This window comes from Oncorhynchus mykiss, chromosome 19 (genome assembly GCF_057628025.1).
Source record: "Oncorhynchus mykiss isolate SJ-2025 chromosome 19, ASM5762802v1, whole genome shotgun sequence".
Classification (NCBI taxonomy): Eukaryota; Metazoa; Chordata; class Actinopteri; order Salmoniformes; family Salmonidae; genus Oncorhynchus; species Oncorhynchus mykiss.
The window spans coordinates 26,175,390-26,199,938 of record NC_143040.1 but is presented as its reverse complement, the minus strand read 5'-3'; the positions used below and the strand labels follow the sequence as shown (position 1 = coordinate 26,199,938).

Sequence of the window (24,549 nt, the reverse complement as noted above, 5' to 3'; positions counted from 1 at the left end):
CCCATGGACGCTAGAGCACTGGACGGCCGCTCCATTGGTAGAGTTACCCACAGCACTGTTCCTGTTAACCTGCGGGTTTCAGGAAATCACAGTGAAGCTATACAGCTTCTCCTCATTCCCCCCCCCCCCCCATGTTCCTGTTTTGGGATTTTCTTGGCTCCAAAAATACAACCCCATTAATGACTGGACCACGAGCTCAATCCTGGGTTGGAGTCTGTTCTGCCATTCCCATTGCCTCAAAGCAGCGCTGCCTTCCCAAGACAGCCTCCCCAGGGCTTAAGTCAATCCTCAGATTTCTCTGCCATCCCCGCAGAGTACCTTGACCTCTGGGGGTCTTCAGCAAGGCATGGGCTACTTGTCTTCCCCTGCATCGTCCCTACGATTGTGCCATTGACCTTCATCCAGGCACCACACCACCTCGGGGTCGGCTATATTCCCTATCCGGCCCGAAGACCAAGGTCATGGAGGAGTATATTGAGGACCCTCTGGCTGCTAGAGACATCCGTCCTTCTGCATCCCCTGCTGGCGCTGGTTTTTTCTTTGTGGAAAAGGACAAGACTCTGTGTCCGTGCATTGGCCACCAGGGCCTTAATGACATAACGATCAAGAATCATTACCCCCCTACCACTCCTCTCCTCAGCTTTCGAACCTCTCCAGGGGGCTACCATCTTCTCCAAGCTGGACCTTCAGAATGCCTACCACCTGGTTCGGATACGCAAAGTGGATGAGTGGAAGATAGCCTTCAAGACTGCCAGTGGACATTATGAGTACCTGGTCATGCCGTTTGGACTCACCAACGCTCCCTTCCAGGCCCTGGTAAACAATGTGCTTCGAGACATGTTAAATAATTTTGTGTTCGTCTATCTCGATGACGTCCTGTTTTTTTCCCCGTTCTGCCCAAGAATACGTCCTCCATGTTCGACAAGTCCTTCAGCGCCTCCTGGAGAATCAGATATTTGTGAAAGCGGAGAAATGCCAGTTCCACCTTTCCACCCTCTCCTTTCTGGGATATGTCATCGCTGAAGGAAATGTCCAGATGGACCCGGAAAAGGTGAAAGCGGTAGTGGATTGGCCCCAGCCTACTTCCAGAGTGCAGCTACAACATTTCCTGGGGTTTGCCATTTTCTACCGGCTATTTCATTTGAGGCTACAGCACCCTGGCAGCCCCCCTCTCGGCACTCACCTCTCCCAAAGTACCGTTCACATGGTCCCCAGCGGTTGACAGAGCCTTTGTGGACCTGAAGCATCAGTTCACTACAGCCCCATCCATCCGGACCCGTCCTGTCAGTTTGTGGTTGAGGTCAACCTGTCCCATCGTCTTAACTCTGCAGAAAGAAAAAATATCCATCTTCGAAATACAAGAGAAAGGCCGTAGTATCATATAGGAGTTTAGGCGCAATTTAGATTTTGGACACCAGATGGCAGCAGTGTGTGTGTGCAGAGACGGCAGGGGTTCAAATGTATTTTATCTCTGTGAGCCTCAGGATGACAAATCAGAGCATGATTGCTGAATGTAAGTACAGTGCCTTGCGAAAGTATTCGGCCCCCTTGAACTTTGCGACCTTTTGCCACATTTCAGGCTTCAAACATAAAGATATAAAACTGTGTTGTTTTGTGAAGAATCAACAACAAGTGGGACACAATCATGAAGTGGAACGACATTTATTGGATATTTCAAACTTTTTTAACAATTCAAAAACTGAAAAATTGGGCGTGCAAAATTATTCCGCCCCTTTACTTTCAGTGCAGCAAACTCTCTCCAGAAGTTCAGTGAGGATCTCTGAATGATCCAATGTTGACCTAAATGACTAATGATGATAAATACAATCCACCTGTGTGTAATCAAGTCTCCGTAGAAATGCACCTGCACTGTGATAGTCTCAGAGGTCCGTCAAAAGCGCAGAGAGCATCATGAAGAACAAGGAACACACCAGGCAGGTCTGAGATACTGTTGTGAAGAAGTTAAAAGCCGGATTTGGATACAAAAAGATTTCCCAAGCTTTAAACATCCCAAGGAGCACTGTGCAAGCGATAATATTGAAATGGAAGGAGTATCAGACCACTGCAAATCTACCAAGACCTGGCCGTCCCTCTAAACTTTCAGCTCATACAAGGAGAAGACTGATCAGAGATGCAGCCAAGAGGCCCATGATCACTCTGGATGAACTGCAGAGATCTACAGCTGAGGTGGGAGACTCTGTCCATAGGACAACAATCAGTCGTATATTGCACAAATCTGGCCTTTATGGAAGAGTGGCAAGAAGAAAGCCATTTCTTAAAGATATCCATAAAAAGTGTTGTTTAAAGTTTGCCACAAGCCACCTGGGAGACACACCAAACATGTGGAAGAAGGTGCTCTGGTCAGATGAAACCAAAATTGAACTTTTTGGCAACAATGCAAAACATTATGTTTGGCGTAAAAGCAACACAGCTGAACACACCATCCCCACTGTCAAACATGGTGGTGGCAGCATCATGGTTTGGGCCTGCTTTTCTTCAGCAGGGACAGGGAAGATGGTTAAAATTGATGGGAAGATGGATGGAGCCAAATACAGGAACATTCTGGAAGAAAACCTGATGGAGTCTGCAAAAGACCTGAGACTGGGACGGAGATTTGTCTTCCAACAAGACAATGATCCAAAACATAAAGCAAAATCTACAATGGAATGGTTCAAAAATAAACATATCCAGGTGTTAGAATGGCCAAGTCAAAGTCCAGACCTGAATCCAATCGAGAATCTGTGGAAAGAACTGAAAACTGCTGTTCACAAATGCTCTCCATCCAACCTCAATGAGCTCGAGCTGTTTTGCAAGGAGGAATGGGAAAAAAATTCAGTCTCTCGATGTGCAAAACTGATAGAGACATACCCCAAGCGACTTACAGCTGTAATCGCAGCAAAAGGTGGCGCTACAAAGTATTAACTTAAGGGGGCTGAATAATTTTGCACGCCCAATTTTTCAGTTTTTGATTTGTTAAAAAAGTTTGAAATATCCAATAAATGTCGTTCCACTTCATGATTGTGTCCCACTTGTTGTTGATTCTTCACTAAAAAATACAGTTTTATATCTTTATGTTTGAAGCCTGAAATGTGGCAAAAGGTCGCAAAGTTCAAGGGGGCCGAAAACTTTCGCAAGGCACTGTACATTCTTTAAATTCAGAGGTGAATGTATCACACCAGTTGCCATAAATTGTATGTTGTTCACTCTCCTCAAACAGAAGCATGGTATTTTTTCACTGTAATAACATGCTTTAAATTGGACAGTGCAGTTAGATTAACATGAATTTAAGCTTTCTGCTTATGTAAGACATGTCTATGTCTTGGAAAGTTTGCCGTTACTTACAAAGTCATTCTAGTCACATTAGCGAACGTTCACTGCATAGGAACAGGGACACCGATCCCGTAGATCCTTGAGATAGCTGTAACGATGTGCGGAGAGGGAGTACACGTGACAATAGCAGATAAAATAGCAAATGTGGGCCTCCCGGGTGGCACAGTGGTTAAGGGTGCTGCACTGCAGGGCCAGCTGTGCCACCAGAGACTCTGGGTTCGCTCTGTCGCAACCGGCCGCAACCGGGCGAAGCACAATTGGCCTAGCGTCATCCGGGTTAGGGAAGGTTTGGCCGGTAGGGATATCCTTGTCTCACCGCACACCAGCGACTCCTGTGGCAGGCCGGGCGCAGTGCACTCTAACCAAGGTTGCCAGGTGCACGGTGTTTCCTCCGACATATTGGTGCGGCTGGCTTCCGGGTTGGATGCGCGCTGTGTTAAGAAGCAGTGCAGCTTGGTTGGGTTGTGTATCGGAGGACGCATGACTTTCGACCTTCGTCTCTCCCGAGCCCGTACGGGAGTTGTAGCGATGAGACAAGATAGTAGGTACTAACAATTGGATACCACGAAATTGGGGAGAAAAAGGGGGTAACATTCAACAACAACAACAACAAAAATAGCAAATGTGCCTAGTCTGGTGTAGTCAAAAGCTTGCAGATACTGTGCGTCTACAATAGCCTACATGATGAGATTATTATGGATAAGACCAATAATATTTGTATTTACAAAACGGCAGTCAAGCATCATGTCACCAGAATAAGACCCTCAACATTTATTGGAAAGGAGCATCAAGCTCGACGCCGGGCACGTTCACAACCCTGTGACGTTTATCATAATTGATTTCATCTGTAAACTAATAAACTACATGTTTTCCCGAGTCGTAGTGGGAGGACCACACAGCATGTCATCATGTGACTCCAAGTTGACTTCGATATGTTGGTTATTATATCAATATTTGTGCATAAAGGAGTTTCCACCACCATTTCTTGCATAATTAATTTTACCATCACAAAAAGATCCCACCATGTCGAACAAACAAATACTGTCAGCATATATACAATTGTACTGAAACTTCCTGTTTCCATCACAGCTGTCATGTGACTTTACTTGCATAAAAACTCTAGATGGAAACGTGGTTGGAGTGATTCATAAATCTTGAAGTTTACATTAAATAATGCCGTTTACATAGATTTTGCATGACATTTTGTGATTTGCAAATGAAACATAGGCCTACTTATTTTTGAACAACAACTGTATTAATGGGGGTATATATTATTATATAAACCAAATGTCATATTTTAAGAACTTACCATATGCAGAATGTGGTATAAAAATGAAGAACATTATGATAACCAAATGTCAACCAGCGCTCTCATGTCCCACGTTTGGTGGTCATACCACGTTCAGCTGAATGAGCTTACAGTCCGTGACCATAAATTGAACTCCTGGGTGGCATTAAAACAAACCTTTGGCCTCTTCCCACTCAGAGATTTACACCCCAGTCAAATGGCCAGTTATAGTTAAAGCTGTCACCACTGGGGGACTTTTAACAAGGATCCTGAAAGGTAATTCCATGAAGGCCACCAATAGTCAGTGTCGGCTTTGTTCTTGACTTCATAAACTTGAGATTATTTCTGAGAGACGCATGTTGGCTAGGTGAGAGTCACGAGTTTTGAGGATAACCCAAAAACTGCCCGTTATGCATATTGCTTTCTTCTGACTGAACTGTCAGTGATATACACTGTATAACTCATTTAACCATTTAGGGTTGCAAAGGCGAATACGGGTGAATCTTAACTTCCACTTAAAGCTGGAATCCTTGGCGGTCAAACTTCCAGGTCCGTTTGCGATGCAACAACCAAGAAGTTACTGCAAATCCCCGCTGAGGTCATTGCACTTGTGATAGGAGAGCGCAATATGTACTGCACATTTTTTGTTATATGCTGCGTGAAACACCTCAATTCGTCAACAAAAACAAGAACAGTGGTGGGGCAGCCAGTGGCGCTCTTTCCCCCTACTGCGGATTCTATCTTTAAGCAGAATTTCCACTTGGTCATGCTTTGATGTCAATGGGAGACTAAATAAACATTTGACTGAAGTTGAAGTTAGGATTTTCCCCATACTGAGACTTGAAATTCTTAGACTAACTGGCTTAACAGCTAACTGCACTGTATATGCAATAAAAAAAATTGAACACAGCTATCTCTTAGTGTTGAAGCCAATGTAATGGCCAATGAGAGGCTTTGATGCCGTCGGCCGCCATATTGGTATTCCCAGAAGGAGCAGTCCCCCATAGGAATTAAGGGAATTCGACAGGACAAAATTACATGTATTTTAGTATTTCTTAGTCGTAGTGAGGACAGCAGCATTAGTACTCTCTGAAAAATATATACTTCAAGGGATGTGTTTTTATATGTTCAATTTAGATTTTTAGCTTATATAATCTAATTTTAAAGTATTTATTAAGGTATCTGTAATAGAATACAATTCGCAAAAAACAAATGTAGACGTTAATAAATGAATTTTTATAGCTTCTCCCCCCCCAAAAAATTATGTGAAGGCATACCACCAAATTGGCAGCGCGGTGGCTTTAATACAGCGGCACTGATAGTCATCCACATTTTATAAACACCAGTGGGTGCAGCAGACTAGATACAGAACTGGAAAAAGGCAGATTGCAGGTTCAAATGTCCATGCAGTTACCTCAGTGTAGCTAACTGATAAACAAGAAGAGGTGTTCTGTTTTCTCATGGTAAATGCATACGTGATTGAAAACTCTCCAACACAAATTCCTCTCAACAGACAGTCACACCAACATAGGACAGAGCATCCAAGCCCTATCTTATCAGTTGGTCCCAAGTATTTCTTCCTGGCACTTGCGAGAGTCCGGGAGCATTAGGAAACAATTTCCATCTGGCGTCTCTCTCCAGTCTCAAGGAGGAGGAAGAGGGGAGTTCAGCGAAAGTTCGTGGAGAGTTCACCGTTTTTTAGGTTTGACGGGCCCGACAGTTCACTCCCAGGTCAGCAAGGCCTTACAGTGACTTGCGAAAGTATTCGGCCCCCTTGAACTTTGCGACCTTTTGCCACATTTCAGGCTTCAAACATAAAGATATAAAACTGTATTTTTTTGTGAAGAATCAACAACAAGTGGGACACAATCATGAAGTGGAACGACATTTATTGGATATTTCAAACTTTTTTAACAAATCAAAAACTGAACAATTGGGCGTGCAAAATTATTCAGCCCCTTTACTTTCAGTGCAGCAAACTCTCTCCAGAAGTTCAGTGAGGATCTCTGAATGATCCAATGTTGACCTAAATGACTAATGATGATAAATACAATCCACCTGTGTGTAATCAAGTCTCCGTATAAATGCACCTGCACTGTGATAGTCTCAGAGGTCCGTTAAAAGCGCAGAGAGCATCATGAAGAACAAGGAAGGTCCGAGATACTGTTGTGAAGAAGTTTAAAGCCGGATTTGGATACAAAAAGATTTCCCAAGCTTTAAACATCCCAAGGAGCACTGTGCAAGCGATAATATTGAAATGGAAGGAGTATCAGACCACTGCAAATCTACCAAGACCTGGCCGTCCCTCTAAACTTTCAGCTCATACAAGGAGAAGACTGATCAGAGATGCAGCCAAGAGGCCCATGATCACTCTGGATGAACTGCAGAGATCTACAGCTGAGGTGGGAGACTCTGTCCATAGGACAACAATCAGTCGTATATTGCACAAATCTGGCCTTTATGGAAGAGTGGCAAGAAGAAAGCCATTTCTTAAAGATATCCATAAAAAGTGTTGTTTAAAGTTTGCCACAAGCCACCTGGGAGACACACCAAACATGTGGAAGAAGGTGCTCTGGTCAGCTGAAACCAAAATTGAACTTTTTGGCAGTAATGCAAAACGTTATGTTTGGCGTAAAAGCAACACAGCCCATCACCCTGAACACACCATCCCCACTGTCAAACATGGTGGTGGCAGCATCATGGTTTGGGCCTGCTTTTCTTCAGCAGGGACAGGGAAGATTGTTAAAATTGATGGGAAGATGGATGGAGCCAAATACAGGACCATTCTGGAAGAAAACCTGATGGAGTCTGCAAAAGACCTGAGACTGGGACGGAGATTTGTCTTCCAACAAGACAATGATCCAAAACATAAAGCAAAATCTACAATGGAATGGTTCAAAAATAAACATATCCAGGTGTTAGAATGGCCAAGTCAAAGTCCAGACCTGAATCCAATCGAGAAAGAACTGAAAACTGCTGTTCACAAATGCTCTCCATCCAACCTCACTGAGCTCGAGCTGTTTTGCAAGGAGGAATGGGAAAAAATTTCAGTCTCTCGATGTGCAAAACTGATAGAGACATACCCCAAGCGACTTACAGCTGTAATCGCAGCAAAAGGTGGCGCTACAAAGTATTAACTTAAGGGGGCTGAATAATTTTGCACGCCCAATTTTTCAGTTTTTGATTTGTTAAAAAAGTTTGAAATATCCAATAAATGTCATTCCACTTCATGATTGTGTCCCACTTGTTGTTGATTCTTCACAAAAAAATACAGTTTTATATCTTTATGTTTGAAGCCTGAAATGTGGCAAAAGGTCGCAAAGTTCAAGGGGGCCGAATACTTTCGCAAGGCACTGTATCTGTCTGGGTGCCTGGGTTTTGTATATTGTTTCCCAAAGTAAAAGTGGGTTACGGAGAGGTAGCCAAGGTGTGATTATTATTTTTTTTCTCACCAATGTCAACAGCGGGGGCTACAGATGTAGCTTCATGAGCCACTAGGTATCGTTATGACTCCTCCAACTGTTTGCTTTGGCGTGGAAAGCAAAAAAAGAACTGAAAGAAGATGTTGGACACCCTTGCCAGAAATGTAGCCTAGCTACCAGTAAATAAGATACAACTAGCATTGTGTTTACGGTGGTGTGCATGGTGATGCATGGGTGTCCAATACAAGACAGTAGGCTATTATGAGTGTCAGTTACAGTTCATTTACAGCATATTATATATAGATCCATCAATGAAGACCCTAGTGGAAATAAGAAAATACCAGAGCACTGCCTGGGTGAAAATGTATAGACCTATTTGTATGCACCTATTTGTATGCGCCTATTTGTATGCGCCTATTTGTATGCGCCTATTTTTATGAACCTATTTGTATGCACCTATTTGTATGCGCCTATTTGTATGCGCCTATTTTTATGAACCTATTTGTATGCACCTATTTGTATGCACCTATTGAATGCATTCAGATGGCACTGCCCAGAGCAGTGTACCACTACTGCCCAGTCAGAGATCCCAATTCTTCAGATTTCTCAACCGCCCCCGAATGCTTGAAATCCGTTGGACGACAGCGTAGAGGGGTGTCGGGCATTTTTGCTGGGATTGAACTCCTGGCCTAATAGCCTATATGAAGCTAATGCCTCACATCTCATGCCCAACCTATCAGAACTCTGACCTCAATTCAATCAAACTCTCGTTCTGGGATTATTATTATTTTTGCCCGTGATCAGCGACAGGGCAATGTCCCTTGCGGGTCTCGAACCCCTGGTCTCCCAGATTCGAAAGCCTACCTAAGGCAAGGGTCTTGACACTGCGCTTCATTATACCAAGTCCTCCACATGAACACAACTCTCCGATGACCTCACGGACAGCATCCCACTTCTGACACCAGTGTAGCGAACGGTGATAGTGAAACCCCCTTTTGCGGGTCTTTTGCCACGCCAGGGTCATGGGTTTAGTTCCTGCTGGGGCACCCATACGAAAATGTATGGAGGCACTACTGCAAGTCACTTTAGATAAGAGTGTCTGCTAAATGACATACTTCTGGAGATCATATCCAGGCTGTTTCGGCTAGGGTCAAGGCTGATAATCTGTGTCGGGCGACTGAAAAAACAATAACCTAGAACGCCCTGATGGTTCATATTCAGGGGTAGGACTTTATTAAACAAACAGGAAATATTGTCTCTTCCATGGCCTCAAAATGAACCAAGACTCTCCAAGTCTTGGGACATATGAGGACACTGATATGTTGTTTATAGTCTCATTGCCAGAAACAAATGGCCATCTGTTTCCATCCTCCAGAAGTTCCTTAAAAATAGAAAACATACCAGATACCGCAGCCAATTAGGCGCAAAGTTGCCCATTGGAAGCCTTGTTTTTATTCATAGGCTTCGTGGCTAATAATGTGTGCAGTGTTGGAGCTACACAGTACACACAATGTGTAGCTTCAGTGTTAGATTCAGGGCTAACAATGTGTGTAGCTAGGAACAACTCTCTTCCCAGGAGGACCACAATGAAAAGGACTGTCACGGCATTTTTGAATGGTTGTTTTTACAATGGTGGTTCATGTAATTGATTACAGACCGATTTATTGATTTTGGACAATGAAACGTGTCATAGCTTTCACATCCTGACTCATAGTAAAACTTGATGTGTCAGTACGTCTGGAAAAACTCTCAGGCGGTTTAAAGACACTTTAGGTCAACAACTGGCTGCAGTGATGTTTATTCTTTTAGACAGGACAGGAGATGTATGCATATTCCTGAATATAAATACTGAATATTCTCTTGTAATATATCCAGGGGGCTAAATGCTTGACCAATTTTCCACAACAAACAAGTCTTTGTATTTTCAAAAGGAATTATAATTGAATCAATGTGTTGGGTATATACATTGAAATACAGTAAAGTCCCAAATGATTGGCACCCTTGAACAATGACTGTAGATATGACCGGACAAAGCCGTCGATCACGTGACACCATTCCTTCCTATGTGAAGACTCAATAGCGCATTGAAGCCAAATGAAGCCGGTTAAGCTGCCGTCTCAGGTCGGAACAGTTTGTGCTGCAGGCCGAGATTAGCAACAAAATGATCATTATAACTTGTTCTGTGTGCGATTTAAAAAATCATTGGTTGAAGGACATACATCTGGTGTATTCGAAACAAATGTTGGTACCATGATTGTCTTCGAAAAAATGGTCTTTATTTATATGAAGATTGACCCCGAAGGCTTTTCCCATTCACTAAAATGGGGGATCCTGTTTTCAGCTAACATTGCCGGCAGTACCGAGGTCGGCCTTGAACTACCATGGCTTCAATGAGAGGGGGCAGTCGTTCTCCCCTGCCCTTTATAAAGATTAGCAAAAAAGACTGTATCAAATAAATAATATACAGAGCTACAGTAGCAGTCAAAAGTTTGGACACACCTACTCATTCAAGGGTTTTCCTTTATTTTTACTATTTTCTACATTGCAGAATAAGAGTGAAGTCATCAAGACAACGAAATAACACATTTGTAATCTATACCGCATGCTATGATAGAAAAACCCCCACAGTGTTCGTTGTTTGCAGTTCGATGTAGCTGTTGCATGGAAGTCAGGCGCAGGAGAGCAGAGATGAGTGAACAACGCACTTTACTTAAGAAATAGCGCACAGTAACAATACCAATGTGCAAACAATAATGGTTGCCACAAAGCACGGGTGAAAACAGCACCCGGAAAAACACAACCGGGAACGTACCGACCTGAACAACAAACAATCACACACAAAGACATGGGGGAAACAGAGGGTTAAATACATGACCAGTAATTGGGAAATGACAACTAAATGAAAAGTGGATCGGCGATGGCTAGAAGACCGGCGATGTCGACCGCCGAGCGCCGCCCGAACAAGGAGAGGAACCGACTTCGGCGGAAGTCGTGACAGCAGTAACTTCTTTGTTGTTGTAGTATCGCAAACAGATGTGGCTCTTTCACCATTAAGGCTTTCACATTTAAACTAATACAATTGCTCATAAAAATAGATTTTGTTAAACAAGTAACATTTGGAATCATGTAGGAACCCAAAAAAAGGTTAAACAAATCAAAATATATTTATTTGAGAGTCTTCAAAGTAGCCTCCCATTGCCTTCATGACAGCTTTGCACACACTTGGCATCCTCTCAACCAGCTTCATGAGGTAATCACCTGGAATGCATTTCAATTAAACTAATACAATTGTTCAGAAAAATTGATTTTGTCATATTTTTTCTCTCAAAAAGATAGGGGTCAAAATCATTTGTCTCTCCTGTTTTCAATATCTTGCAATGCCTCACCTTCCGAGGATAACGGCACTGATCCTTTTTCTCAAATGTTTTAGGGAATCTTAGACCAGTCCTCCATACAGAATATTTACAGATGCTTGATATCCTTCATTTGCACTGATGACCTGCCCTTTTCAATTCAAACCACAGGTTTTCAATGGGGTCCAAGTCCGGAGACTGAGATGGCCTTTGCAAAATGTTGATTTTTGTGGTCAATTAACTATTTTAGAAAAAGGTATTATTGCAAGGTATTGAAAACAGGGGTGCCAATCATTTTAACCCCTATCTTTTTGAGAGAGAAAAGTGTTACTTGTTTAAAAAATCTATTTATCTGAGCAATTGTATTAATATATAATATTTTTTTTTTCCAAAAGTGTTGAGCATGCAATATAGCTCTATTTGTGTTATTTATTTTATGCAGTCTTTTTTGCTCATCTTTATCGGGAGTTCCAATCATTTTGGTCCTGACTGTAGCTCGCCTTAACAGTGAAAAAAAAGTAACCTCTTATCGTTTCGCTCTCTTACCAGTAGGCGTGCTTTAACGACAACTCACTGCCGTCAAAAAAAAGCCCACTTGAAACATACTGCATTGTCCCTGTGACTTTCGAGTGGGGACATTTGCATGCAATGTACGTAGGCAGGTCTTTTTGGGGCGCTACAGCAATGGAAGTAGCCTCCATTCCAACTGTTCTCTAAACTATTTATCCCTTACGTGCTCTGCTAGGCTCCAATTCAAATCACAAAGTCCCAATAGCCTAATTGTTGGTGTGAGAGCGTCTCGGGAATACGAATAAAAGCTTTTAAGAGCTTTAAAAAATAAAAGCTGCTTTGTTTTTTTGCGCAACATCAACACATGGAAACGTGTTTGCCCAACAGGCCGAAGCGAATCTAACAGTTAATACCCACATTATAATTCAAGGCCCTCTCGTAAACAATGATTTCATGACAGTGAGATATTGGCGGGGAATATTGTGTTGACATGCATCACCACCGACAGCGCCGCCTTCGTCTCGACAGAACATAAAAGCCTTTTTCAGAAGTACCATAAACACTATTTGTGTTTTGTTCATTAAGTTTGATTCACTTTATAGGCTTAAACAACTCTCATTTGGATAGATTGACCGGTTAAAATAGATTTCTCTGTCATGCTGTGATTCACAGGCCTCTTAATGGTTGTGGGAACGTTTCCTCTTTTTCACTGTCTGAAAAAAAGAAGGATTGTGGGAACACTTCCTATTTCCCACTGTCTGTAAGAAGCTGAGAATGGTTGTGAAAACGTTTCCTATTTTTCAACGTCGGTAAGAAGCATGTTTGTGGTAACGCTTCCTATTTTTCTATGTCTGCAGAAAGAAGGGTTGTAGGAATCTTTTTGTAACTGTCTGTAAGGAGCTGAGGCCCTAACTTAGGCTGTTATAGTATAGACAACGTTGTCTTAAATTGTAGCTTCCCCTCGACACAGGTCTAGGATCTGCTTCGCCTCCCCCAATCCTAACCTTTACCATTAGTGTGGAAAATTCTAAAATAACCCCAGATCAGTGTCTAGAGGCAACTTCACCCTACACCTGAATTGTATGGCCTCTCCAGTGTTCCTCAGATCACGGTAGCTCAACTCCCACTGGTGGTTATCCTAAGAAATGCAGCCATGGTTGGAGTAGGACCAATTTGCCCGCCCCACTACTGACAAAGGGTCATTCCCTGGGGTGGAAAGAGTACTGAAATATCCTACTCAAACAGAAGTACTGTTACTTTAAGGACATTTTTTTACAAGTAGATGTACAATTACTACTATTAAAAAAAAGCTAACTGAGTAACTGAGGCACATTCAAATTCATAGACAGAGCTATGGATGAAAGGACTGGCCATCCATGATATCCAAATGATAGTTTTAACAATGTTTTAAGGTTATACAGCCCTTGTTTACAATTGCATTGTTTACAAACAAAGCTTATACACTACATGACCAAAAGTATGTGGGCGCCTGCTTGGCTTGCCGAGCATCTAATTCCAAAATCGTTGACATTAATATGGAGTTGGTTCCCCCCCTTTGCTGTTAAAACAGCCTCCACTATTCTGGGGAGACTTTCCACTAAATGTTGGAGCATAACTAATGCCACAAGAGCATTAGTGAGGTCGGGCACTGATTTTGGGCGATTAGGCCTGGCTCGCAGTCGGGCGTTCCAATTCATCCCAAAGGTGTTCGGTGGGGCCAGTCAAGTTCTTCCACATCGATCTCGACAAACCACTTCTGTATGGACCATGCTTTGTCCACCCTGGCGTTGTCATGCAGTTGGAAGCACAGAATCATCTAGAATGTTGTGGTATGCTGTAGCATTAAGATTTCCCTTCACTGGAAGTAAGGGGCCTAGCCCGAAGTATGAAAAACAGCCCCAGACCATTATTCCTCCTCCACCAAACTTGAAAGTTTGCCCTATGCATTGGGGCAGGTAGCGTTCTCCTGGCATCCGCCAAACCCTGATTCGTACGTCAGACTGCCAGATGGTGAAGCGTGATTCATCACTCCAGAGAAAGTGTTTCCAATGCTCCAGTGTCCAATGGCGGGGAGCTTTACACCACTCCAGCCAATGCCTGGCATTCATTTTTACGCACTATGCACTTCAGAACTCGGTGGTCCTGTTCTGTGAGCTTGTGTGGCCAACAACTTCGAGTTGTTGCTCCTAGACGTTTCCACTTCACAATAGCAGTGCTTACAGTTGACCGGGGCAGCTCTAGCAGGGCAGACGTTTGATGAAGGAAAGGTGGCATCCCATGACGGTGCCACGTTGAACGTCACTGAGCTCTTCAGTAAAGCCATTCCACGGCCAATGTTTGTCTATGGAGATTGCATAGCTGTGTGTTCGATTTTATACACCTGTCAGCAACGGGCATGTCTGAAATAGCTGGATCCACTAATTTGAAGGGGTGTCCACATACTTTTGTGTATATAGTGTATCACTCTTGCCACAGAAACAGCCAAATGATGGAGTACTGTAACTTGAGGGAGTGATTGCGGTCCTAAAAGAAACTTAAAGGGGGCTCACTAATTGTAGACAATTTTATTTAGATAGCACTCTAATATAATATCTAATGCAGTATCTTGTCATATGTTTTATACTGGTTTGAGTGGAATTTGCAAGGTAATGATATGGCATGATTGACCCAGTGTTGTTTTGACCCCAACGAAGTTCACCACGCGAGCCTGCTGCCCACGACTTTCCCTGTGATCAAAAAAGCAGTGGAAGGAACCACACCTGTCAATCAATCCCAGTCACATCTGGGAAATTATGAGAAGTAGGACATTTGAGTCACAACGTTGTCCCAACATTGAGTCATCTACTAGGACATGAGTTGGATGACCCGGTTCTGTTATCTGTGACCCCTTATCTGCTGCAGGAAGGAGGACCTTGATCAGATAAATACACTGTCAGGGGCCAGAGGCTCTTCATTCTCCAACTGTACAACACCACAACTGGTGCACCAAAGACTAGCAACATGGCTCCTTCACTTTTGTCCACAGCCGCAGGCGTTCTTTTGCTATTCTCCCTCTCCTCTGCAGTAAGTGTCACATTTCAATGAACCTGTTTCAAACGAAGGTGTGTTCTCTCATAAACAGTGTTCTCCAAAAACAGTAGATACAGTAGCATCTACTAAGATAACAGACTGTGCTGTTTTGCTTCTGTTCCACAGCAGATGAGGGGAGACTATTTCGAGGACTGCACACCAAGGGACGGATTTGTAAGTATGATTGTAGATGGGATGCACCTACGTACTCTACTCCACTCATTAAGTGGTGTGTGTGTACAGGAAGGAATCCTCCATCTTGCTATTTCATCCTCTTTGTACTGTATGCTTATTGACATTGTTATTTAGATTGAGTTGTTGCTAAATTATAGTCCCCACGCACATATGATATGTAGTTAATTCTCTTGGTGCTTCTTTAAGAACACACGTAATTAAACATTTTGTAGTTTCTTTGAATCCAATGAAAATGTCCAATGCTTAACACATCCAATGTCACAGTATAACAATATGTTGTGAATATGTGTCACAAATGGCACTCTGTTCCGTATAAAGGGCTCTACTTTTGACCAAAGATCAACGGGCCCTGGTCAAAAGGCAGCGCACTATAGAGGGAATAGGGTGTCCTTTGCGACACAGACACATCTCTCACAGTGTTAAAATGAAAGCATCTGTGTTCTGTGTCTGTTTTAGGGCAAGTACTGCCCGACGACATGTGGCGTGGCTGACTACCTCAACAGGTACAAGCCGGTGGTGGACAAGGACCTTGATGAAATGGAGGAAATCCTGGGTAGAATAACCAACCTTACCACGGGGGCCACGGAGAAAGTCACCTACATGAAGGATTCGGCAACACAACATCAGAAGTCTGGTGGAGGTAATTGACTTTTCTGTATCTAGGGCTATTTGACTGTGTTAAACTAGCTAACACGAAAATCAACACTATTAGATGTGGTGCTAAGAAGTGGGGACGTCAGTAGCAGAAAAGTCGAAACTTTCAAGAAGTACATCGATGAGGCACACTCCGCTTTTCATGGCTATGTGTTTTAGTTTACATCACTTCACAAACAGTTGGTCTATAACCTTTGTCAGGGTTGTGTTCAATAGGGAGAAAACGTTTTGAAACAGAGTGAATCCGGGAGATACTGTCTGAACTTGTCCAATAAGAGCACATATTTTTTGTTTTCCTTTGAAAAATGTTTTTTTACAGTTTGCCCTACTGAAGACACCCAGGTGTTAAGCTAATTGTAAAAGAACTATAGACTCTGGTAATTCATGTAGGTTACTGTAACTGAAGCAGGTATTGTGATTGTTCCACAGACGTCCACTATAAAAGGTCAGCCAGCATACTGGATGATGTCCTGCGCTTTGAGAAGACCGTCGTCTCACAGGAGGAGCAAATATAGTAAGTCCTTCTTTTTCTGTTCTTTTTTTTTACATCAGAATCTAATTTGGTCTCAATTCACTTAGAATTGGACTTGGAACTTCTCCTTAGGAGAGCAATTGACTTCTGGAATTGATTGGAATTGACCCCAATGCTCGTATGTCTCTCAGCGGCTAAAGCTGGTTGAAACCAGTCAATGATATTACAATCATTTCAACCAGTTTTCCTGCTGGAGACGAATTACCTGGAAATACCAGGACTAAGGGTACAGGTGTCAAATGCTATGTACTTAAAACACATTGATAGTCAAGTCATGCACCCACTGACCTACAATATAAACCGCAATCTAAGTTAATATCCGCGTCACCTGAGAAACATTTTCAATCTGTTCCCCTCTTTTGCTCAGTCAACTCCAGGGGATCCTGGAATCCAACAAGAAGAGGATGTTAGACCTCAAACAGATGTCCATTCAGCTGGATCAGAAATGCAAAGATCCCTGCAAGGATACTGTGGAAATCAAACCCACCACAGGGAAAGGTAAAATCAACAGCGTTCTGCAGGTCGATCCCCAGTTCATCAGACGTTGCTCAACCCTGCTCCTGGAGAATTCACTCTACATACCCGTCGTTTGTCCTTGTTGCGTGTTGAGTCAGAAGCGAATCAAAGGCATCAATTAATAGAGGCTGAGCCGATTTGTCCCAATCCAGTTATTTGGATGTACTTTAGCAATGGTTAATGAATTAATTTGTTAATATCATTTGTTGGCATTTATAAGTGATATTCTTTAAGCAAGGGGTATGAATCCAGTTCTATGGATGCACTTTAGATTAGTTCAATTAATTTGCTTCTATAATTTATTGGCATTTAAAAAAAATAGGTAAATAGGCATAGCTTTAATTTAAATGATCAAAAAACGTCTGTTAATAAAATACCACAGAGTGGATCTTTACCAGGGACAATAATCAGCAATGCACAAGATCATAAGAGCATAATCAACACAATCAGCAAGGTAATAGAGCCAGAGCTCATTTCCATCTGGAACAGGCTAAAAGCAGAATCAAAACACTACAAAACCGTTGTGCATAGCGCATTGCCTCGTGGGAACAGTAGTCTTTGTTATTAACACATATCAACATGATCATGACATGTTGTTTTTCTCGTATTAGATTGCCAGGATATTGCCAACAAGGGTGCCAAAACCAGCGGTCTGTACTACGTGAAGCCACTGAAGGCTAAGGAGGAGTTCCTGGTCTACTGTGAGATTGACAGCTTCGGCCGCGGCTTTACCGTCCTGCAGAGGGTACGTGTGTTCATTATGGTTGGCTCATGCAGGATTCAAACCCCCAACCCCACCATGCTCCAACCCACTGAGCCATTGGAAGTTGGAACCAGGGTTGGGGACAATTCTATTTCAGGAAGTAAACATTCCAATTGGGATTTCAGTTTCCGGATTGACTAAAGTGAAATGGTATTGACCCAAACCTGGTTGTAACCACATACTGTATTATTATCACAACCACCGTCCAATATATATCCCCACAGAGACGTGATGGCAGCGTGGACTTCAACAAGGACTGGATCCAGTATAAGGAGGGCTTCGGCTACCTGAGCCCAGATGACACCACCGAGTTCTGGCTGGGCAACGAGAAGATGCACCTGCTCTCCACCCAGTCCTCCATCCCATACGTGCTGAGGATCGAGCTCACCGACTGGGTGGGCAACAAGAAGTACGTACTACTAAATGCTCTACTAAGCCTACTACTAGTGCACGCTTAGGGCCTACATTCATCAAACTGAATAGAAAATGGTGTTCAAAATATAGTGGGAACAGCTCAAAGACTTATCCCAGCAGGTAAACTGGTTCCAATGATGTCACTCCAACCCGTTGCAAAGGATGTTACAATGACATCATTGCAACCAACTTGACCCCCTGGGATGCTTACCAATCCAATTCTGTGGTGTCTAGGTTTCACGCTTTAAAAATGCTGGAAATACTGTATTTCGCTATTATCGATTCCCCCTCAAAGTTATTGGGGGCTTGGCATCATTGGTCTTGCCTATATGACACATTTACTAGCGCAATTCTCTCCACTAAATTAATGAAATATTTAAGGTCAAATCTTAACTTCAGCAAGCCAAATTTTCACTTAGTCATAACGTCAATAGGAGACTAAGTTGAAATTTGACTTAAGGCCAAGTTAGGATTCGCCCCTTTAATATATTTAGTGCTGAAATATTTAGTGCCATTTAGTGCCATTTTTTAATGAGGAATTGTGGAAAATACGCAGCAGTAAGCCTTTTCTTGGTGAGGTGACTAACTTCAAAATAGCATGTTTTTCCACTCTTCAAATCAAAATGAATCACATGTTATTTGTCACATGCTACAACAGGTGTAGGTAGACCTTAAGGTAGAATGCTTACTTACAAGCCTTTAATATCCAACAATGCAGTTCAAGAAAGAGTTAAGAAAATATTTACTAAATTAACTAAAGTAAAAATAGTCAAATTAAAATGAAAAGTAACACAATAAAAAGGACAATAACGAGGGTATATACAGGGGGTACCGAGTCAATGTGTGGGGGTACAGGTTAGTCAAGTTATTTGTACATGTAGGTAGGGGTAAAGTGACTATGTATAGATAATAAACAGCAAGTAGCAGCAGTGTAAAAACAAAGTGGTGGGGGGGTGGCCGTGTCAATGTAAATAGTCCGGTGGCCATTTGATTAATTGTTCAGCAGTCTGATGGCTTGGGGGTAGAAGCTGTTTTGGTCCTAGACTTGGTGCTCCGGTACCGCTTGCCATGCAGCAGCAGAGAGAACAGTCTATGACTTGGGTGACTGGAGTCTTTGACAATTTTTTGGGCCTTCCTCTGACACCGCCTATTATATACGTAGATCCTGGATGGCAGGAAGCTTGGCCCCAGTGACGTACTGGGCCGTACGCACTACCATCTGTAGCGCCTTGCGGTCAGACGCCGAGCAGTTGCCATACCAGGCGGTGATTCAAACGGTCAGGATGCTCTTGATGGTGCAGCTGTATAACTTTTTGAGGATCTGGGGACCTATGCCAAATCTTTTCAGTCTCCTGAGGGGGAAAAGGTGAGGTCGTACCCTCTTCACGACTGTCTTGGTGTGTTTGGACCATGAAAGTTCGTTGGTGATGTGGACACCAAGAAACTTGAAACTCTCAACCCGCTCCACTACAGCCCCCGTCGATGTTAATGGGGGCCTGTTCGGCTCGCCTTTTCCTGTAGTCCACGATCAGCTCCTTTGTCTTGCTCACATTGAGGGAGAGGTTGTTGTCCTGGTACCACACTGCCAGGTCTCTGACCTCCTCCCTATAGGCTGTCTCATCATTGTCGGTTATCAGGCCTACCACTGTTGTGTCATCAGCAAACGTAATGATGGTGTTGGAGTCGTATTTGGCCACGCAGTCATGGGTGAACAGGGTTGGACTAAGCATGCACCCCTGAGGGGCCCCAGGGCTGAGGATCAGTGTGGCAGATGTGTTGTTGCCTACCCTTACCACCTGGGGGCGGCCCGTCAGAAAGTCCAGGATCCAGTTGCAGAGGGAGGCGTTTAGTCCCAGGTTCCTTCGCTTAGTGATTAACTTTGTGGGCACTATGGTGTTGAACGCTGAGCTGTAGTCAATGAACAGCATACTCACATAGGTGTTCCTTTTGTTCAGGTGGGAAAGGGCAGTGGGGAGTGTGATTGAGATTGAGTCATCTGTGGATATGTTGGGGCGGTATGTGAATTGGAGTGGGTCTTGGGTTTCTGGGATGATGTTGTTGATGTGAGCCATGACCAACCTTTCAAAGTACTTCATGGCTACCAATGTGAGTGCTATGGGGCTGTAATCATTTAGGCAGTTTACCTTCACTTCCTTGGGCACAGGGACTATGGCGGTCTGCTTGAAACATGTACATAGGTATTACAGACTCGCTCAGGGAGAGGTTGAAAATGTCAGTGAAGACACTTGCCAGTTTGTCCGCGCATGCTTTGAGTACACATCCTGGTAATACATCTGGCCCCGCGGCTTTGTGAATGTTGACCTGTTTAAAGGTCTTTCTCACATCGGCTAGTGAGAGCGTGATCACACAGTCATCCGGAATGGCTGGTGCACTCATGCATGATTCAATGTTACTTGCCTCGAAGCAAGCATAAAAGGCATTTAGCTCTTCTAGCAAGCTCGCACCACTGGGCAGCTTGCGGCTGGGTTTCCATTTTATATGAATACTTGTCGCCTGTGTGGTCTAGTGCTTAGTGTCATGGACACAGGCATATGCACCACAGTAGGCATGGGTTCAAATCCAACCCAATGCCTTTCTGACCTGCACCGCTCCTACCTTTGTTGTCTTCTTCTCACTGTCTTATTTATTCAATAAAACCACACACATAAAAAATAGCTAATAATTAAATGTATTTTCTTTCTTTAGGTATGCCGACTACGCCATGTTCAAAGTGGGGCCGGAAATCGACATGTACCGCCTGACCTACGCCTACTACTTTGGCGGTGATGCGGGGGATGCGTTCGACGGCTTTGACTTCGGAGATGACCCCAGCGACAAGTTCTACACGTCTCACAACGGCATGCAGTTTAGTACCAGCGACAAGGACAACGACAAGTTCCAGGGTAACTGTGCTATGCAGGACGGCTCCGGTTGGTGGATGAACCGATGCCACGCCGCCCACCTCAACGGGAAATATTACCAGGGTAAGGACACGCACGTACACAGACACGTGCACACTCTCACACACAGACGTGTGCGCGTTCTTGCATTTTTTCCGTTGAAAGAATACTACTCTCCAAGTAACATGAACCATACTACAGTTATACATGTATGCAAATCACTACCAGCCTATACCAATGTTAGTTTTGGGGGGGGTTCTCTGGCATTTTTACTGTTACATTTCCAAGAAGGCCACATTTATGAGTCGGTCCAAACACTGTGATTTTCTTACTTGTAACAAACTTTTCATTGACACCTCTGCCTTTCCGTCTTTCCATCCCTAGGTGGGAAGTACACGGAGAAGGACGCCGGCGAGTCAGGCTACGACAATGGCATCATCTGGGCCACGTGGCACAGCCGCTGGTACTCCATGAAGGAGACTACCATGAAAATCATCCCCACCAACAGGATCACGGCGGGGGATGGACAGCAGACCGGAGGGGTCAAACAGTTTGGAGGCCTGTAAAACACTATTGAAACAAATACTGCAATATTGCCTGAGCTAGAACTTTTCCGGACACAGATTAAGCCAAATCCTAAGAAGCACATGGGGAGTCTATCAAACATGTAGTTCAGGACTAACCTTAGGTCTAAAATGTGTCTGGAAAAATGGCCCTCTGTCTTGTTGTATCTAGTGTTTTATTGGTTCGATCAATGTAGTTTCTTGTCCTCTTGCCTAAAATATTGTCTATGATCAAATGGCTGTTGTTGGACCTTGGAAGATTTGTTTGACTTGTTCTATTTAGCACCTTCTGTTAGAACAAACTTTATCTAGTGTCTATCTGGTTGGTGTATTCTAAATATAGATACCTCTGCTCCGACTACATGATCTAAGACAGGGTTTGAACCTGGGTGGTCTGAAGGCCATAAGACTGTGTAAGCTCTCTGAGCTAAAAAAGGCAATAGCTCCGGGAGCTAACGCAAGTCTTCAAGTCTCAGGCCAAGGCACTGAATCACCTCGGTTACACAAGGGTCTTGCATTTAAAAGACCATGCCCATTTCTTTATTGTACTTTTCCTGATATTCATTCCTGGTAACGCTTGTAATTGTGCTAAATATGATAAATGATACCCACATTTATATGACATACAAGTTGGTAGCGGCATTGAAAGACTTTCAAAGAGAAGGCACTGTGCTGGGAAGACCTAACTCATTTCGTTCAACTATTTTGAACTATTCCAGATACCGATTTGCAGAAGCTATTTTGATACATTGGGGGAAGTTCTTGGAAATCACCTATTGGAAGTCCTTTGAACCAATATTCAAATAGCCTGGGTTGAATTCTGAGAGGATATGTCAACGGGAAAGAAAGTAACGCTATTAGGTAGGAATGTGAAGTAGGAATTTACCGTATTAAAGAGGGTATGTGTGTTTTTCCCTGCCTCTAAGACCAAAGTGCCCACCAAAGCCAGGTTCATGTTCAGCATGGAGAAAACGTTCTGAAACAGAATGTAACTATTAAAAACGATTCAAATGTCCTATATGCTGTTCTATTACAAAATAAATACCTACCTGAACATAAGACTTAGTCAATTAATCAATCAATCAATCAAATGTATTTATGAAGCCCTTTTCACATCAGCCGATGTCACAAAGTGCTGTACAGAAACCCAGCCTAAATCTCTGGTGGAGATTATAACAGAACAGGGCCAAGATGCTCAAACATTCATAGATGACCAGCAGGGTCAGATAATAATAATCTCAGTGGTTGTAGAGGGTGCAACAGGTCAGCACTTCAGGAGTAAATGTCAGTTGGATTTTCATAGCCGATCATTCAGAGTTAGAGACAACAGGTGCGATAGAGAGTCCAAAACAGCAGGTCCAGGACAAGGTAGCATGTCCAGAGAACAGGTCAGGGTTCCATAGCCGCAGGCAGAACAGTTGAAACTGGAGCAGCAGTATGACCAGGTGGACTGGGGACAGCAAGGAGTCATCAGGCCAGGTAGTTCTGAGGCATGATCCTAGGGCTCAGGTCCTCAGAGAGAAAAGAGAGAGAGAGAGAATTAGAGAGAGCATACTTAAATTCAAACAGAACACCGGATAAGAAAGGAGAAATACTCCAGATATAACAGACTGCCCCCCGACACATAAACTATTGCAGCATAAATACTGGAGGCTGAGACAGGAGGGGTCGGGAGACACTGTGGCCCTGTCCGACGATACGCCCGGACAGGGCCAAACAGGCAGGATATAACCCCACTCACTTTGCCAAAGCACAGTCCCCATACCACTAGAGGGATATCTTCAACCACCAACCTACTACCCTGAGAGAAGGCCGAGTATAGCCCACGAAGATCTCCCCCATGGCACGAACCCGAGGGGGGCGCCAACCTGGACAGGTAGATCACGTCAGTGAATCAACCCACTCAAGTGATGCACCCCTCCTAGGGACGGCATGGAAGAGCACCAGTAAGCCGGTGACTCAGCCCCCGTAATATGGTTAGAGGCAGAGAATAGGGTTAGAGAGGAACCGGCCAGGCAGAGACAGCAAGGGCGGTTTGTCGCTCCAGTGCCTTTCCGTTCACCTTCACACCCCCGGGCCAGACTACACTAAATCATAGGACCTACTGAAGAGATGAGACTTCAATAAAGACTTAAAGGTCGAGACCGCATCTGTGTCTCTTACATGGATAGGCAGACCATTCCATAAAAATTGAGCTCTTTATGAGAAAGCCCTGCCTCCAGCTGTTTGCTTAGAAATTCTAAGGACAGTAAGTAGGCCTGTGTCTTGTGACCGTAGCGTACGTGTAGGTATATACGGCAGGACCAAATCAGAAAGATAGGTAGGAGCAAGCCATTGTAATGCTTTGTAGGTTAGCAGTAAAACCTTTAAATCAGCCCTTGCCTTAACAGGAAGCCAGTGTAGAGAGGCTAGCACTGGAATAATATGATAACATTTTGGGGTTCTAGTCAAGATTCAGCCATGTTTAGCACTAACTGAAGTTTATTTAGTGCTTTATCCGGGTAGCCCGGAAAGTAGAGCATTGCAGTAGTCTAATCTAGGTGTGACAAAAGCATAGATTCATTTTTCTGCATCATTTTTGGACAGAACGTTTCTGATTTTTGCAATGTTACGAAGATGGAAAAAAGCTGTCCTTGAAATATTCTTGATATGTTCGTCAAAAGAGAGATCAGGGTCCAGAGTAATGCCGAGGTCCTTCACAGTTTTATTTGAGATGACTGTACAACAGTCAAGATTCATTGTCAGATCCAACAGAAGATCTCTTTGTTTCTTGGGACCTAGAACTAGCATCTCTGTTTTTTCCGAGTTTAAAAGTAAAACATTTACCGCCATCCACTTCCTTGTGTCTGAAACACAGGCTTCCAGGGAGGGCAATTTTGAGGCTTCACCATGTTTCATCGAAATGTACAGCTGTGTATCGTCCACATAGCAGTGAAACTTAACATTATGTTTCAGAATGACATCACCAAGAGGTAAAATATATAGTGAAAACAACAGTGGTCCTAAAACGGAACCTTGAGGAACACTGAAATGTACAGTT

The 24,549-nt window shown here is 43.5% G+C and overlaps 1 protein-coding gene across 2 annotated transcripts; it reads left to right on the top strand.

Annotated features, from left to right (window-relative positions):
• Positions 1-14,630: 14,630 nt before the first annotated feature.
• Positions 14,631-22,568, top strand: LOC110497452 (fibrinogen gamma chain). 2 transcript variants are annotated; one of them, XM_021573559.3, is made up of 9 exons: positions 14,631-14,966; positions 15,102-15,146; positions 15,624-15,807; positions 16,251-16,335; positions 16,721-16,851; positions 17,481-17,614; positions 17,857-18,041; positions 20,753-21,030; positions 21,331-22,568. In XM_021573559.3, exons 1-9 carry the CDS (start codon positions 14,904-14,906, stop codon positions 21,510-21,512), a joined length of 1,287 nt encoding a protein of 428 aa, XP_021429234.3. In that variant the 5' UTR covers positions 14,631-14,903; the 3' UTR covers positions 21,513-22,568. The 2 variants fall into 2 exon arrangements, with proteins under 2 accessions (XP_021429234.3, XP_021429233.3); XM_021573558.3 differs by having other exon boundaries at positions 14,638-14,966; positions 15,099-15,146.
• Positions 22,569-24,549: the final 1,981 nt, after the last annotated feature.

What these genes read in the sequence shown, in the direction of transcription:
- LOC110497452 (XM_021573558.3), top strand. Translation starts at nt 14,904, where the DNA reads ATGGCTCCTTCACTTTTGTCCACAGCCGCAGGCGTTCTTTTGCTATTC. An exon ending in TCACAGGAGGAGCAAATATA is followed by an intron (nt 16,336 to 16,720) that starts GTAAGTCCTTCT and finishes TCTTTTGCTCAG; the next exon opens with TCAACTCCAGGGGATCCTGG. An exon ending in CAACGGGAAATATTACCAGG is followed by an intron (nt 21,031 to 21,330) that starts GTAAGGACACGC and finishes TTCCATCCCTAG; the next exon opens with GTGGGAAGTACACGGAGAAG.